The sequence below is a fragment of the Sciurus carolinensis genome, chromosome 2, assembly GCF_902686445.1.
Source record: "Sciurus carolinensis chromosome 2, mSciCar1.2, whole genome shotgun sequence".
Lineage (NCBI taxonomy): Eukaryota > Metazoa > Chordata > Mammalia > Rodentia > Sciuridae > Sciurus > Sciurus carolinensis.
The window spans coordinates 109,479,153-109,492,921 of record NC_062214.1 but is presented as its reverse complement, the minus strand read 5'-3'; the positions used below and the strand labels follow the sequence as shown (position 1 = coordinate 109,492,921).

General features: G+C 35.4%; 1 protein-coding gene across 1 annotated transcript in view; it reads right to left on the bottom strand.

Annotated features, from left to right (window-relative positions):
* The window catches only part of Ubr1 (ubiquitin protein ligase E3 component n-recognin 1), a 178,747-nt gene that overhangs the window by 149,805 nt on the left and 15,173 nt on the right, over nt 1-13,769 (bottom strand). The window contains 2 exon segments of the mRNA XM_047538461.1: nt 1,001-1,079; nt 3,434-3,690. Of these exon segments, the coding sequence (XP_047394417.1) occupies nt 1,001-1,079; nt 3,434-3,690 (336 nt within the window).

Genomic DNA, 13,769 nt, shown 5'->3' with positions numbered 1-13,769 from the left:
GAACTCTCATATACAGCTAGAGAGCATATAAAGTGGTATAATCACTTTAGGAAACCAGTCTGACATTATCCAAGTGTGACTAAGATCCATATACCCTAAAACTCAGCAATTCTATTCTATATACATACCCTTACATATATACTTCTGTACATGTGAACCAAAATATACAAACATGTTCATAGCAGAATTGTTTATAATAGTTCCAAATAAGAAGCAATCTACGAATCCATATATAGTACAACAAATGAAGATAATATGGTTTATTGAACACACAAGGTCAAAGGACAAACTACATTTACAGACAAGGGTACTCAACAAGAATAATGTACCATATAATTTCAATTACATAAAGTTCAAAAACTGATAAAGCTATTCAATATAATTTGGGTGATAAGCTAGAAAGGAAAAAAATCAAGGAAACAATTATCGCAAAATACAGGAAAGTCAGGCATTGTGTGTATGCCTGTAAACCCAGTGATTCAGGAGACTGAGGCAGGAGAATTCCAAGTTTGAGGTCAGCTTGTGCAATTTAGCAAGACCTTGTCTCAAAATTTAAAATAAGAAGGGCTGGGGTTATAGCTCAGTGGTAGAATACCCCTGAGTTCAATCCCCAGTACTGTGGGAAAAGAAAAAATAAAAATCCCACACAAATGAGGTTCTCTCAAAGGAGGAGAGAATGAAAGAGATCCAGAAGATCTCATTTGTCCTACCTCCTGACCTGAGTAGTGGTTACACAGGTATTTGTTTTATAGTTATTCTTTAAACTACTCATATGCTTTATATAATCTTTTGTGTATGCATGATAGGTCTCACCAATTAAGTTCTAAAGGGCTACTTCTTGAGGTAGTAGATGTCCCATGACATTTTTTGTTTAACTATGGGCAAAAGATGCACATAACAGTGCTATTAAGCAGGAAGTCAAGTATTTGCCTTAACTAAATGGATAAGATGGCCATAAGATTCCAGTTAATCCAGTGATTTTATAAATCTATTTTCATACCTTGTAACGATGATTTTTATGAACACTATTCTGGAAGCAGTCCATACAGAGTACGCAAGTTGGATCAATTGCACAGTCCCTGAAAAAGATGGAAAATTAAATTACAAAATTTAGATGACTCCCACTGATGCTTAAGGTATAATTATAATGTGAATGAGTTTCCTCACAATCTGAAAATATTTCAAAAAATGGAATTCTAAAAATGTTTTGAACAAAGACAGCATTGTTAACATAATTCTATCCTTATTTAAACCACATTTGAGTGTGTAAATGTGAATGTTTAGTTTTGTTTCTTAAATCATCCTCAAAACTTTGAGAACTCACCTGGTTTCAAACTATAAAGTCATAATTCAAAATTAACTTGTGCCAGGCATGGGTGGTGCAAGCCTGGGACCTAAAGTGATTTGGGAGGTTGAGGCAAGAAGATCGCAAGTTTAAGGCCAGTCTCAGCAACTTAGCAAGGCCTTAAGGAACTAAGCAAGACCCAGTCTCAAAACTAAAAAAAATTAAAAGGGTTGGGGATAAAGCTCAGAGGTTAAGTGCCCCTGGGTTCAATACTCAGAACCAAAAAGAAAATTAATTTTGTCAAAATATACTTAATTTTCTCCCATTATCTGCACCTCACCCAATTACAGTTATAAATATATTTTACAAACACTGATTGTGCACAGTTAAGTAAGGTTTGGATAAAGACAAAGTTCACTGGAAAACAAACATGACACAGAAAGGACTTTTACTTTAAAGATTGATGTGCCCCAAACACCTGGGATGGTGACTGGTACATAGTAGATACTCTATTTTGTGAATGAAAGATATTCAATCTCCCTTAATCTCTCTTCTAGTAACAACTTTTGAAATGTATTATTTAATATTTTCAGGGAAATACTACAAACAACATAAATTAGTACAAAGTATAGGATTCATTTTTTAAAAATATTTTTATTTAAAAGTTCAAGAGGGCTAGGGATGTAGCTCAGTGGTATAGTGCTTGCCTAGCACACCCCAAGGCCCTGGGTTCAATCTCCACTACCATGGGGGTGGAGGGAAATTGAAAAGATGAAATTAGGAAGTTTAAAAAATGCATTTTAGTGCCAGGGTTCATGAAGCTCAGTGGTAGAGCACTTGCCTCACATGTATAATTCCCAGGGATCTATTCAGTACCCCGCCCCCCAAAAAAAAGAAAGAAAGAAAAAGGATAAAAGTATGTAAAGGTTACTTAATAATATTCTATAAAATATTTATGCTCTATTGACCTATTTAGAGCAGGATTTCTCAACTTTACCACTACTGACATTTTGAGTGGACCAGATAATTATGTTTCGTGCAGAGGGAATTATACTATGCACTGTAGGATGTTTAGCAGCAACCTTGAACGCTACCTACTAGATGCCAGTATCAATCCCCAGTTCTCACAATGTTTTAAGAAACTTTTAGGGACAGAAGTCTAAAAATGACTACCATTCTTTGGTGGAAAGTGATTAGGATTTAGCTATAAATATATAAGAACATAAACAAGCCTACTGTGCAATGTAAGAAAATAGTATGCCAAATGCAAAAACTAATTTTTTTCATGAGAAAACAGCATAAAGAAAGATAGTATGTTTAAAATGACTGTTAACTATACAAAACCAGTCAAGTCTAGAATTACAGGGATACAAAAACAAAAACTCTATAAAGTCCAAAAATTCATACTTCTAACCTAAACTACCTCTAACAAAAAAGAAAAACAACACATGCTGCTAAGATCTAGAAGTCAAAAATTTCAGGCCAGGTAAGCAGTAAAAAACTCTGACCTACCATATTTAAGGCAACTGCACTTACAAAGAACAAAAAAACCTAACCTGCTTCGAATTTCTCTGTCATTGGCCTCTTCTATTCAACTACATTCAACTGTTCCTCCATGTCTACAATCCCTTCCCTGCAATTCTGAAATCTAAAAAGCCTTGAAGGGTTTCAGTACTTTGTTGGATTGCACCAAATCTCAGTTGGTAGTTTAAAAAAAAAACACATGACATGACATGAGACTATAGATTATACACCACTTGTGAATTGCCATAGATTTTTTTTTAGAGAAATCTACCCGTGATTTAATTACAGGGTCCTAGCTTGATTCTGCTGGAAAAGTATTCAGAATTCTGAAAATACACCTGGCCCCAATGGTTTCAGATAAGCAGATAATCACTATATTATACAAAAGGATTATTTATATGCTTTTGGGAACAGGAAGAAAAAAAATCAGAGAACTGTTTAAACTATAACTCATATATCTAAAACAAAACTGCATTAGCAAAAACAGATTCAAAGTATGAAATAAAAGGAAGTAAGAGTAAATATATTATAAATGATAATAAACCTATAAATGGTAAACCATGAAATAGGTATGAAATAACAATATAGTAATTATAATCAATCTTGTAAATTTATAATTCTTACCTACAAGAATATGTTGTCTCTCCACTTTTGAAAACCTTCCCACAGAGCTGAAATGCACCACTGTGCTTTAATTTCTCTAGGCAAATATCTGGATCCTCTCCAAATAAATACCATTCCAATGGAGTGAATATTGACATTTGCACACTCTCCTCTTGCTTTTCCAAGTCTGGATCCATTTCAGCAAAATAAATTTCTGGCACCCATTGTGCCAAATGATACAAAAAAGCAGCATAAAAATCAACTTGCTGATCCCACCACTGAAAGAAAAGAAAACGACAATTTAGACTTTCTTACTGGTTAGTTCCTTCTTAATAACCTAGCAGCACAAGTAATGACTTTCAAGGTGATTTGCAATATATTTTATCTTTCACCAATACAAAAGGAAAATGGAGGGGCTGGGGAGATAGCTCAGTTGGTAGAGTGCTTGCCTTGCAGGCACAAGGCCCTGGGTTCGATCCCCAGCACCAAAAAAAAAAAAAAAAAAAAAAAGGAAAATGGATGATTAAAAAATTAACCTTAGTAATAAGCAGTTGCCCATATATAATAAATATGGGGGGGCAAGGAGACGAATTATAGTGAATTCCTCTTCCTTCTCAAATGGTCAATCTTGCTGTATAAAGGTGATGCTATTATCAGCCATAGGCTATACAGACAAAGTATTCCCCATATTCTTAAACTGTTTAAGGGAACCATAGTTTTAATAAGCAATCAAAAAGATATAACCCAGGCTGGGCGCAGTGGCACACACCTGTAATCCCAGTGGCATGGGAGGCTGAGGCAGGAGGATTTTGAGTTCAAAGCCAGCCTCAGCAAAATTGAGGCACTAAGCAACTCAGTGAGACTCTGTCTCTAAATAAAATACAAAACAGGGCTGGGATGTTGCTCAATGGTTGAGTACCTGAGTTCAATCCTCAGTACCAAAAAAGAAAAAAAAAAAAGAAAGAAAGAAAGAAACCACCGTTCTGTAAACACAAAAAGAGTTAACATAAAAAGCATTAAAGAAAAAAATGGTTAAATTAGACCTCATTAAAAGTAAAACCCTTGGGGCAGGGGATGTAGCTCAGTTGGTAGAATACTTTCCTAGCATGCACAAGGTCCTGGGTTCAATCCCCAGCACCAAAAAAGGAAAACTCTCTGCTTTGCAAAAGAAACTGTACAGATGACTCATTCACACACGAAAACATATTGCTCCACATCATGAGTCATTAGGGAAATTCAAATGAAAATAACAATGAAATATCTCTATACAACCTATTAGAGTGGCTAAAATAAAAATATGATAATATAAAATACCAATACAGATGCAGAAAAATGAGACAGGAAGGTGCTAGTGGGAACTCAAAATGACAAAGATATTTTAACAAGAGTTTAACAGTTTCTTATAAAGCTAAACATATACTTACCATATGAGCCACCAAACAAACTACTAGGTATTTATCAAAGAAATGAAACTTGTACACAAATATTACAGCAGCTCTATTCATAACTGCCCCAAACAGAAATAATCCAACTGTCCTTCAACCTGCGAATTAATAAACTAGGCTACACAGAATGGACCAAAAACCAAGATCCAAGTAATTGCAGTTATCAAGAGACTCATTTCGTTGGGCACAGTGGTACCCTATAATCCCAGCAGCTCAGGAGACTGAGGTAGGAGGATCGTAAGTTCAAAGTCAGCCTCAGCAACTTAGTGAGGTTCTAAACAACTAATGAGACCGTCTCAAAATAAAATATAAAAATGGGCTAGGGATGTGGCTTAGTGGTTAAGCACCCCTGGGTTCAATCCCCAGTGCTAAAAAAAAAAAGACTCATTTTAACACAAAGGCACCCACAGGCTAGACATAAAAGGATGGGAAAAAATGTTCCACATATACAGTCCCTGAAAACAAGCAGGAATAGCTATTCTCATATCTGACAAAGCAAATTTCAAGCAAAAATTAACCAGAAGAGACAAAGAAGGGCACTACATTCTGGTAAAGGGAAGAATACAACAAAAAGATATAACAATAGTAAACCTTTATGCCCCAAATGTCAATGCACCCAATTTAAAAAAGCAAAAACAAACAAACAAAAAACTCTACAACATTAAATCCTAGATAGACTCCAACACAATAATACTGGAGGATTTCAACACACCCTATCACCAATGGACAGGTCATCAAAACAAAGTCAGGGCTGGGGTTGTAGCTCAGTGGTGGAGCACTTGATTGGCACATGTGAGGCACTGGGTTCAATGCTCAACACCACATAAAAATAAATAAGTAAAACAAAAGTATTGTGTCCATCTACAACTAAAAAAATATAGGAAAAAACATAAAGTCAATAAAGATATTGATAACAAACTAAAAAACACTATAAATCAAATGGACTTAACAGACAGCTACAAACATTTCACCTCAAAACAGCTGAATTTACCTTCTTCCCAGCATCGCATGAAACTTTTCTCAAATTAGATCATATTCTAGGCCACAAAGCAAATCTTAGCAAATTACAAAAAAAAAAAAAATTATAATCCCTGTATCCTATCGTACTATAATGGAATGAAACTGGAAATCAACAGCAAGAAAAATAATAGAAATTACATAAACATATGAAGATTGAACAACACTTTTAAATGAAGAATGGATCAAGGAAGAAATGAGAATAAAAGTCAAGAAATTTTTTGAAACAAACAAGAACAGAGATAGAACATATCAAAACCTCTGGGACAGTATGAAAGCAATTCTAAGAAGAAAATTTATAGCACGAGTACCTACATTTAAAAATTAGATCACAAATAAATAAGCTTATGCTCCACCTCAAGGCCTTAGAAAAAGAATGAATTCCAAAACCAGTAGAAGACAGAACATAATTAAGATTTGAGCCAAAAATCAATGAGGTTGGGCTGGGGTTGTGGCTCAGTGGCAGAGCAATTGCCTAGCATGCATGAGGTCCTGGGTTCGATGCTCAGCACAGCATATAAACAATAAATGAATAAAATAAAGGTCCATCAACTACTAAATATATATATATAAATCAATGAAATTGAGAATAAGAAAATACACAGAATCAGTGCAACAAAGAGTTGATTCTTTGAAAAGATAAATAAGATTGACAAACTACCAAAAAAGAAGAACAAAATCAACAAGATCAGAGGTGAAAAAGGAGAGATCACTACAGATCTTCTGAAATTCAGAGGATTATCAGAACCTCTTTTGAAAATTTATACTCCAATAAACTGGAAAATTTGGAAGACACCGACAAATTTTTAGACAACTATGACCTGCCTAAATTCAATCCAGAAGACACAAAAAACCTAAACAGACCTATATCAAGTAATGAAATTGAAACAGCCATTAAAAGCCTTTCAACAAAGAAAAGACCAGGAACAGATGGATTCTCAGCTGAGTTCTACCAGACCTTTACAGAAAAACTAACACCAGTCTTTCTCAAATTATTCCATGAAGTTGAAAGAAAAGGAACACTCCTAAATACATTCTAGGAAAGCAGTATAAACCCGATATCAAAACCAGACAAAGACACGTCAAGAAAACTACAGACCAATATCCCTGATGAACATAAATGCAAAAATTCATAGTAAAATATTAGCAAACCACATTCAAAAACACATCTAAAAGACAATATACCAAGATCAAGTAGGTTTCATTTCAGGGATACAAGGCTGGTATGACATATGCAAATCAATAAATGTAGTTCATCACTTAAACAGAATCAACAACAAGAATCACAGTATCATCTCAATAGATACAGAAAAGGCCTTTGATAAAATCCTGCACCCACTCATGTTAAAAAAGATGGAAATAGTAAGGACTGAATAAACTTACCTCAATATCATAAAGGCCATTTATGACAAAGCTATACAAAACTTAAATTGAAATGGATCAAAGACTTAGGAATCAGACCAGAAACCTTACAACTGCCAGAAAAAAACATAGGGTCAACAAGCTATTGTATAGGTGCTGGCACCAACTTCCTTAAAAAGACCCCCAAAGTGCAAGAAATAAAACCAAGAATCAATAAGGGGGATACCATCAAACTAAAAAGCTTCTACACAGCAAAGGAAATGATTAAGAGCATGAAGAAAGAGCCTACAAAATGGGAGAAAATCTTGACCAGCTACTCCTCCAATAGGGAATTAATAACCAGAATATATAAAAAAACTCAAAAAGCTTAACACCAAAAAACCAAATAACCCTACCAATAAAGGGGTAAAAGAACGAAACAGAAATTTCTCAAAAGAAACACAAATATCCAACAAATGTATGAAAAAATCTTCAATTATCTCCAGCAATCAGAGAAATGCAGGGCTGGGGTTGTGGCTCAGTGGTAGAGCACTCTCCTGGCATGTGTGAGTCACTGGGTTTGATCCTCAGCACCACATAAAAATAAATAAATAAAATAAAGGTATTATGTTCATCTGCTAATATATAAATATGTGTGTGTATTTACTATTTTTAAGAAACAACCAAACTACCTAAACTGAACGAGGAGGACATACACAACTTAAATAAACCAATTTCAAGCAATGAAATAGAAGAGGTCATCAAAAGCCTACCAACAAAGAAAAGTCCAGGACCAGATGGGTTCTCAGCCGAGTTCTACAAAACCTTTAAAGAAGAGCTCATTCCAATACTCCTCAAACTATTCCATGAAATAGAAGAGGAGGGAACCCTACCAAACTCGTTCTATGAAGCCAATATCACCCTGATACCTAAACCAGACAGAGACACATCAAGGAAAGAAAATTTCAGACCAATATCCTTAATGAACATCGATGCAAAAATTCTCAACAAAATTTTAGCAAATCGCATACAAATATATATTAAAAAGATAGTGCACCACGATCAAGTGGGTTTTATCCCAGGGATGCAAGGTTGGTTCAACATTCGGAAATCAATAAATGTCATTCACCATATCAACAGACTTAAAGTTAAGAATCACATGATTATTTCAATAGATGCAGAAAAAGCATTTGATAAAATACAGCATCGCTTCATGCTCAAAACACTAGAAAAAATTGGGGTAATGGGAACATTCCTAAACATTATAAAGGCCATCTACGCTAAGCCCATGGCTAATATCATTCTAAATGGTGAAAAACTGAAAGCGTTCCCCCTAAAAACTGGAACAAGGCAGGGATGTCCTCTTTCACCGCTTCTATTCAACATCGTCCTTGAGACTCTAGCCAGAGCAATCAGACAAACCAAAGAAATTAAAGGGATACGAATAGGAAAAGAAGAACTCAAACTATCCCTGTTCGCTGATGACATGATTATATATTTAGAGGAACCTGGAAATTCCACCAGAAAACTTTTAGAACTCATAAGTGAATTCAGTAAAGTAGCAGGTTACAAGATCAATGCTCATAAATCCAATGCATTTTTATACATAAGTGATGAATCTTCAGAAAGAGAAATTAGGAAAACTACCCCATTCACAATAGCATCGAAGAAAATAAAATACTTGGGAATCAATCTCACAAAAGAGGTGAAAGACCTCTACAATGAGAACTACAGAACACTAAAGAAAGAAATTCAAGAAAACCTTAGAAGATGGAAAGATCTCCCATGTTCCTGGATAGGCAGAATTAATATCGTCAAAATGGCTATACTACCTAAAGTTCTATACAGATTCAATGCAATTCCAATTAAAATCCCAATGATGTACCTCGCAGAAATAGAGCAAGCAATTATGAAATTCATCTGGAAGAATAAAAAACCTAGAATAGCTAAAGCAATCCTCAGTAGCAAGAGCAAAGCAGGGGGTATTGCAATACCAGATCTTCAACTCTACTACAAAGCAATAGTAACAAAAACCGCATGGTATTGGTACCAAAATAGACAGGTAGATCAATGGTACAGAATAGAGGACATGGACACAAACCCAAATAAATACAATTTTCTCATACTAGACAAAGGGGCCAAAAATATGCAATGGAGAAAAGATAGCCTCTTCAACAAATGGTGCTGGGAAAACTGGAAAACTATATGCAATAGAATGAAACTAAACCCCTATCTCTCACCCTACACAAAACTCAACTCAAAATGGATCAAGGACCTCGGAATCAGACCAGAGACCCTGCATCTTATAGAAGAAAAAGTAGGTCCAAATCTTCAACTTGTTGGCTCAGGATCAGATTTCCTTAACAGGACTCCCATAGCACAAGAAATAAAAGCAAGAATAAACAACTGGGATAGATTCAAACTAAAAAGCTTTCTCTCAGCAAAGGAAACTATCAGAAATGTGAAGAGAGAGCCTACAGAGTGGGAGAATATCTTTGCCAACCATACCTCAGATAGAGCGCTAATTTCCAGAATCTATAAAGAACTCAAAAAACTCTACACGAAGAATACAAATAATCCAATCAACAAATGGGCTAAGGAAATGAACAGACACTTCACAGAAGAAGATGTACAAGTAATCACCAGATATATGAAAAAATGTTCAACATCCCTAGTAATAAGGGAAATGCAAATCAAAACTACCCTAAGATTTCATCTCACCCCAATTAGAATGGCGATTATCAAGAATACAAGCAACAATAGGTGTTGGCGAGGATGTGGTGAAAAAGGAACACTCATACATTGCTGGTGGGGTTGCAAATTAGTGCAACCACTCTGGAAAGCAGTGTGGAGATTCCTCAGAAAGCTTGGAATGGAAACACCATTTGACCCAGCTATCCCACTCCTTGGCCTATACCCAAAGGACTTAAAAGCAGCATACTACAGAGATACAGCCACATCAATGTTCATTGCTGCTCAATTCACCATAGCCAGATTGTGGAACCAACCTAGATGCCCTTCGGTTGATGAATGGATAAAGAAACTGTGGCATATTTATACAATGGAATATTACTCCGCAATGAAGAATGATAAAATTATGGCATTTGTAGGCAAATGGTCGAAATTGGAGAATATCATGCTAAGTGAGATAAGCCAATCTCAAAAAACTAAAGGACGAATGATCTCGCTGATAAGCGGATGAGGACATATAATGGGGGGTGGGAGGGGCTAGCATTAGGTTTAGGGTTAGGTTTAGAGTTAGGCTAAGGAGAGCAGTAAGAATGAAGGAAAGAAGGACTGTGTAGAGGGAAAAGAGGGGTGGGAGGGGTGGGAGGGGTGGGGGGGAGGGGAAAAAATATAATAAACATCATTACCCTATGTAAACGTAAAAAAAAATAAATAAATTAAAAAAAAAAAAAGTAAAAAAAAAAAAAAAAAAGAAACAACCAATCAGGAAAATGCAAATCAAAACTACACTAAGATCTCATCTCACTCCAGTCAAAATGGTAATGATCAAGAATACAAATAATAAATGCTGATGTGGTGAGGGGGAGGTACACTTGTACTTTGTTGATGGGACTGCAGACTAGTACAACCATTCTGAAAACAAGTATGGAGATTCCTCAAAAAACGAGGGATGGAACCACTATATGACCCAGCCATCCCACTCCTTGGTATTTTCCCAAAAGATCTAAAAATCAGTATACCGCAGTGATCCAGCCACCTAAATGTTTATAACAGCACAACTCACAGTAGCTAAATTATGAAATCAAGCCATGTCTTTCAACAGATGAATGAATTAAGAAATTATGATACACACACACACACACACACACACACACACAAATGGAGTTCCACTCAGCCATTAAAAAAGAATGCAAGTATGGCATTTGCCAGTACATGGAGAATATCATTCTAAGTGAAATAACTCAAACTCAAACTCAAGAGTGGAATGTTTTCTCTCATATGCAGAAGCTAGAGTAAAGGAAAGGGGGCAGGATGGACAGGATAACATAAGGATAAAGGGAAGATCAGTAATGTAAGAAGGAGATGGAGAGGTAAAGTGGAAGGATGGGTAAGGGTAGGCAACGTAGGATGAATGCTTAAAAAATCATGTTATATGCATATATATAAATATGCCACAGGGAACTTCATCTTAATGCAGAAGTAGAAAGAACCAATCAAGTATAAACAAATAGACTAGCAAAAGGAATTGTAGTAGAGGAAGGAGAATGGGAAAGGGAAAGAGGACAGAAGGGAAGAAGATGGAAGGGAAAAGGGGGAGATCATGAACTAAAATTGAATTCCATGTATGTATGAGTTTGTCAGGATGACCCAACTACTACGCATAACTATAAAACTCTAGTAAAAATAAATACACTAAGCCAAATCCAAACCATGAAGTAATATTCATTAATAAACAGAATGAACTATTAATATACACAATATCGTGGATAACAAAATGTGTTAATGTAAAAGAAGTCATGTGCAAAATGCTATGTTCTCTTGGCAGCTTAGACCATGGTGAAAGTGTGTGAATCAGCAAGCCCATCTCTATGCCAAATTTCTTATTCCCATGATACATGTGTTTAATAGCCATTATATGCAGATTTCAATAACATCACAATTCTGCTCCTATCTTTAATCAAACACAGCAGCTTTCCAGATATCAAGCAATGCTCTGTCAAAACAGACATCTGGGTATTACTCACTGCCAGTTTGAGCTTAAATGTTAGGTCTGATCACCCCAAATCATCCACCCAACCCAACATTATCAGTGGCACTTGGTAAGCAGGAAAAACAGGCAGGAAGGAATAGCTCTCTACTATCCTTTCAACACTGGCAATTTAGTTGCAATTAACATTCTTCCAATTAAACTAATACTGTTCACCTCAAATGGGTTGGCTCTCTGGTTTTACTTGTACTGCATGTTTGCTTCATAGTTATGTAAAAACTACAAGGCATTTGTATTCAGTTGTATAGTTGTATACATTCAAATTTATAGTTCAATAAGACTAATTTTAAATTTGTAAAAGATTATGTGACATTCTGGCAAAGGCAAAACTACTAGAGATAAAAAATATCACAGCAGTTGCCAGGGTTTGAAAGTGGGGGGAAGGGGTTGACTACAAAATGGAACTGTGGTGGTCTCACAACTACTGGCAATTGTCAAAACTCAAATTGGGGCTGGGGCTCAGTGGTAGAGCGACTGCCTCGCACATGTGAGGCACTAGGTTCGATCCTCAGCATCACATGAAAATAAATGAATAAACAAAGATATTGTGTCCATTTACAACTAAAAAAAATTTTTTTAAACTCAAATTATAAAACAACAAAAAAATGTAGTTTATGTAAATTTTAAAAGCGCATAAAAAAGAACACAGATGAAAAACAGGTAAAGGATAACCACAAACAGAGAGAAAATATTTGCACATTATAACTTAATGTTTTTCCCCAAAGATCAGGAACAAGGCAAGATATCTATCTGTTCTCTCCTCTCCAATTCAATATTGTACTAGAGGTCAATATTGTACCTGACCAAGGGAAAAAAAGGCATAACCATTAGAAGGGAAGAAGTAATAACTGTCTTTAATAATTGTCTTTTGTTATAGAAGACATGATTATAGAAAACTTCCCAAGGACTCAAACACACAAACTAAGTAAATGCAGCAAAATTATGGCATATAAGGTCAATATACAAAAATCAACCATATTTCTATATATACTAGCAAAAAACAACTGGAAAGTAAAAAAAAAATTTAAAAGCACTTATCATAGTCTCAAAAAATATAAAACATGCCAGGCATGGTGGAGAATGCCTGTAATCCCAGTGATTCAGGAGGTGGAGGCAAAAGGATCACAAGTCTGAGGTCAGCTTCGACAACTTAGTAAGATCCTATCTCAAAACAATAAAAAGGGATATATGTAGCTCAGGGTACAGTCTCCCTGGGTTTATTTCTCAGTGCTGGTAAACAAAACAATACAAAACAAAATTACTATCTAAAACATTCAAGCATAAATTTAACAAAAGATAAATTGAACGAAAGAAGAGCTCTACATTAAAAACTACAAAACACGGAGAGAAATTTCTAAAAGATCTAAATAAATGAAGAGACATACCATGTTCACTGGTTGTAAGATTGAATATTGTTAAAATGTCCACCCTTCGCAAATGGATAAATAAATTCCATATAATCCCAACAAGTTTTTTGTAGAAACTGATAAGCTGCTACTAAGATGAATATGGAAAGGTAGGACTGATTTTTTTTCTTGCTTTTTTTTTTTTTTTTTGGGTGCTGGGGATCGAACCCAGGGCCTCGTGCATAATTATAAGGCAAGCACTCTACCGACTGAGCTATCTCCCCAGCCCCTTTTTTCTTGCTTTCTATGCTACTTTATTTCTGCAAGGATACACTGAAATGTTGGTTGAGAATATGACACTGGCTTGCTTCTTTAACCACTTCTATGAGAATGTTAATATGTATTGTCATTCCATGTTTACTTTTGATATTGTCTCATTATACTATGAAACATAATAATGACGAATACAGTAA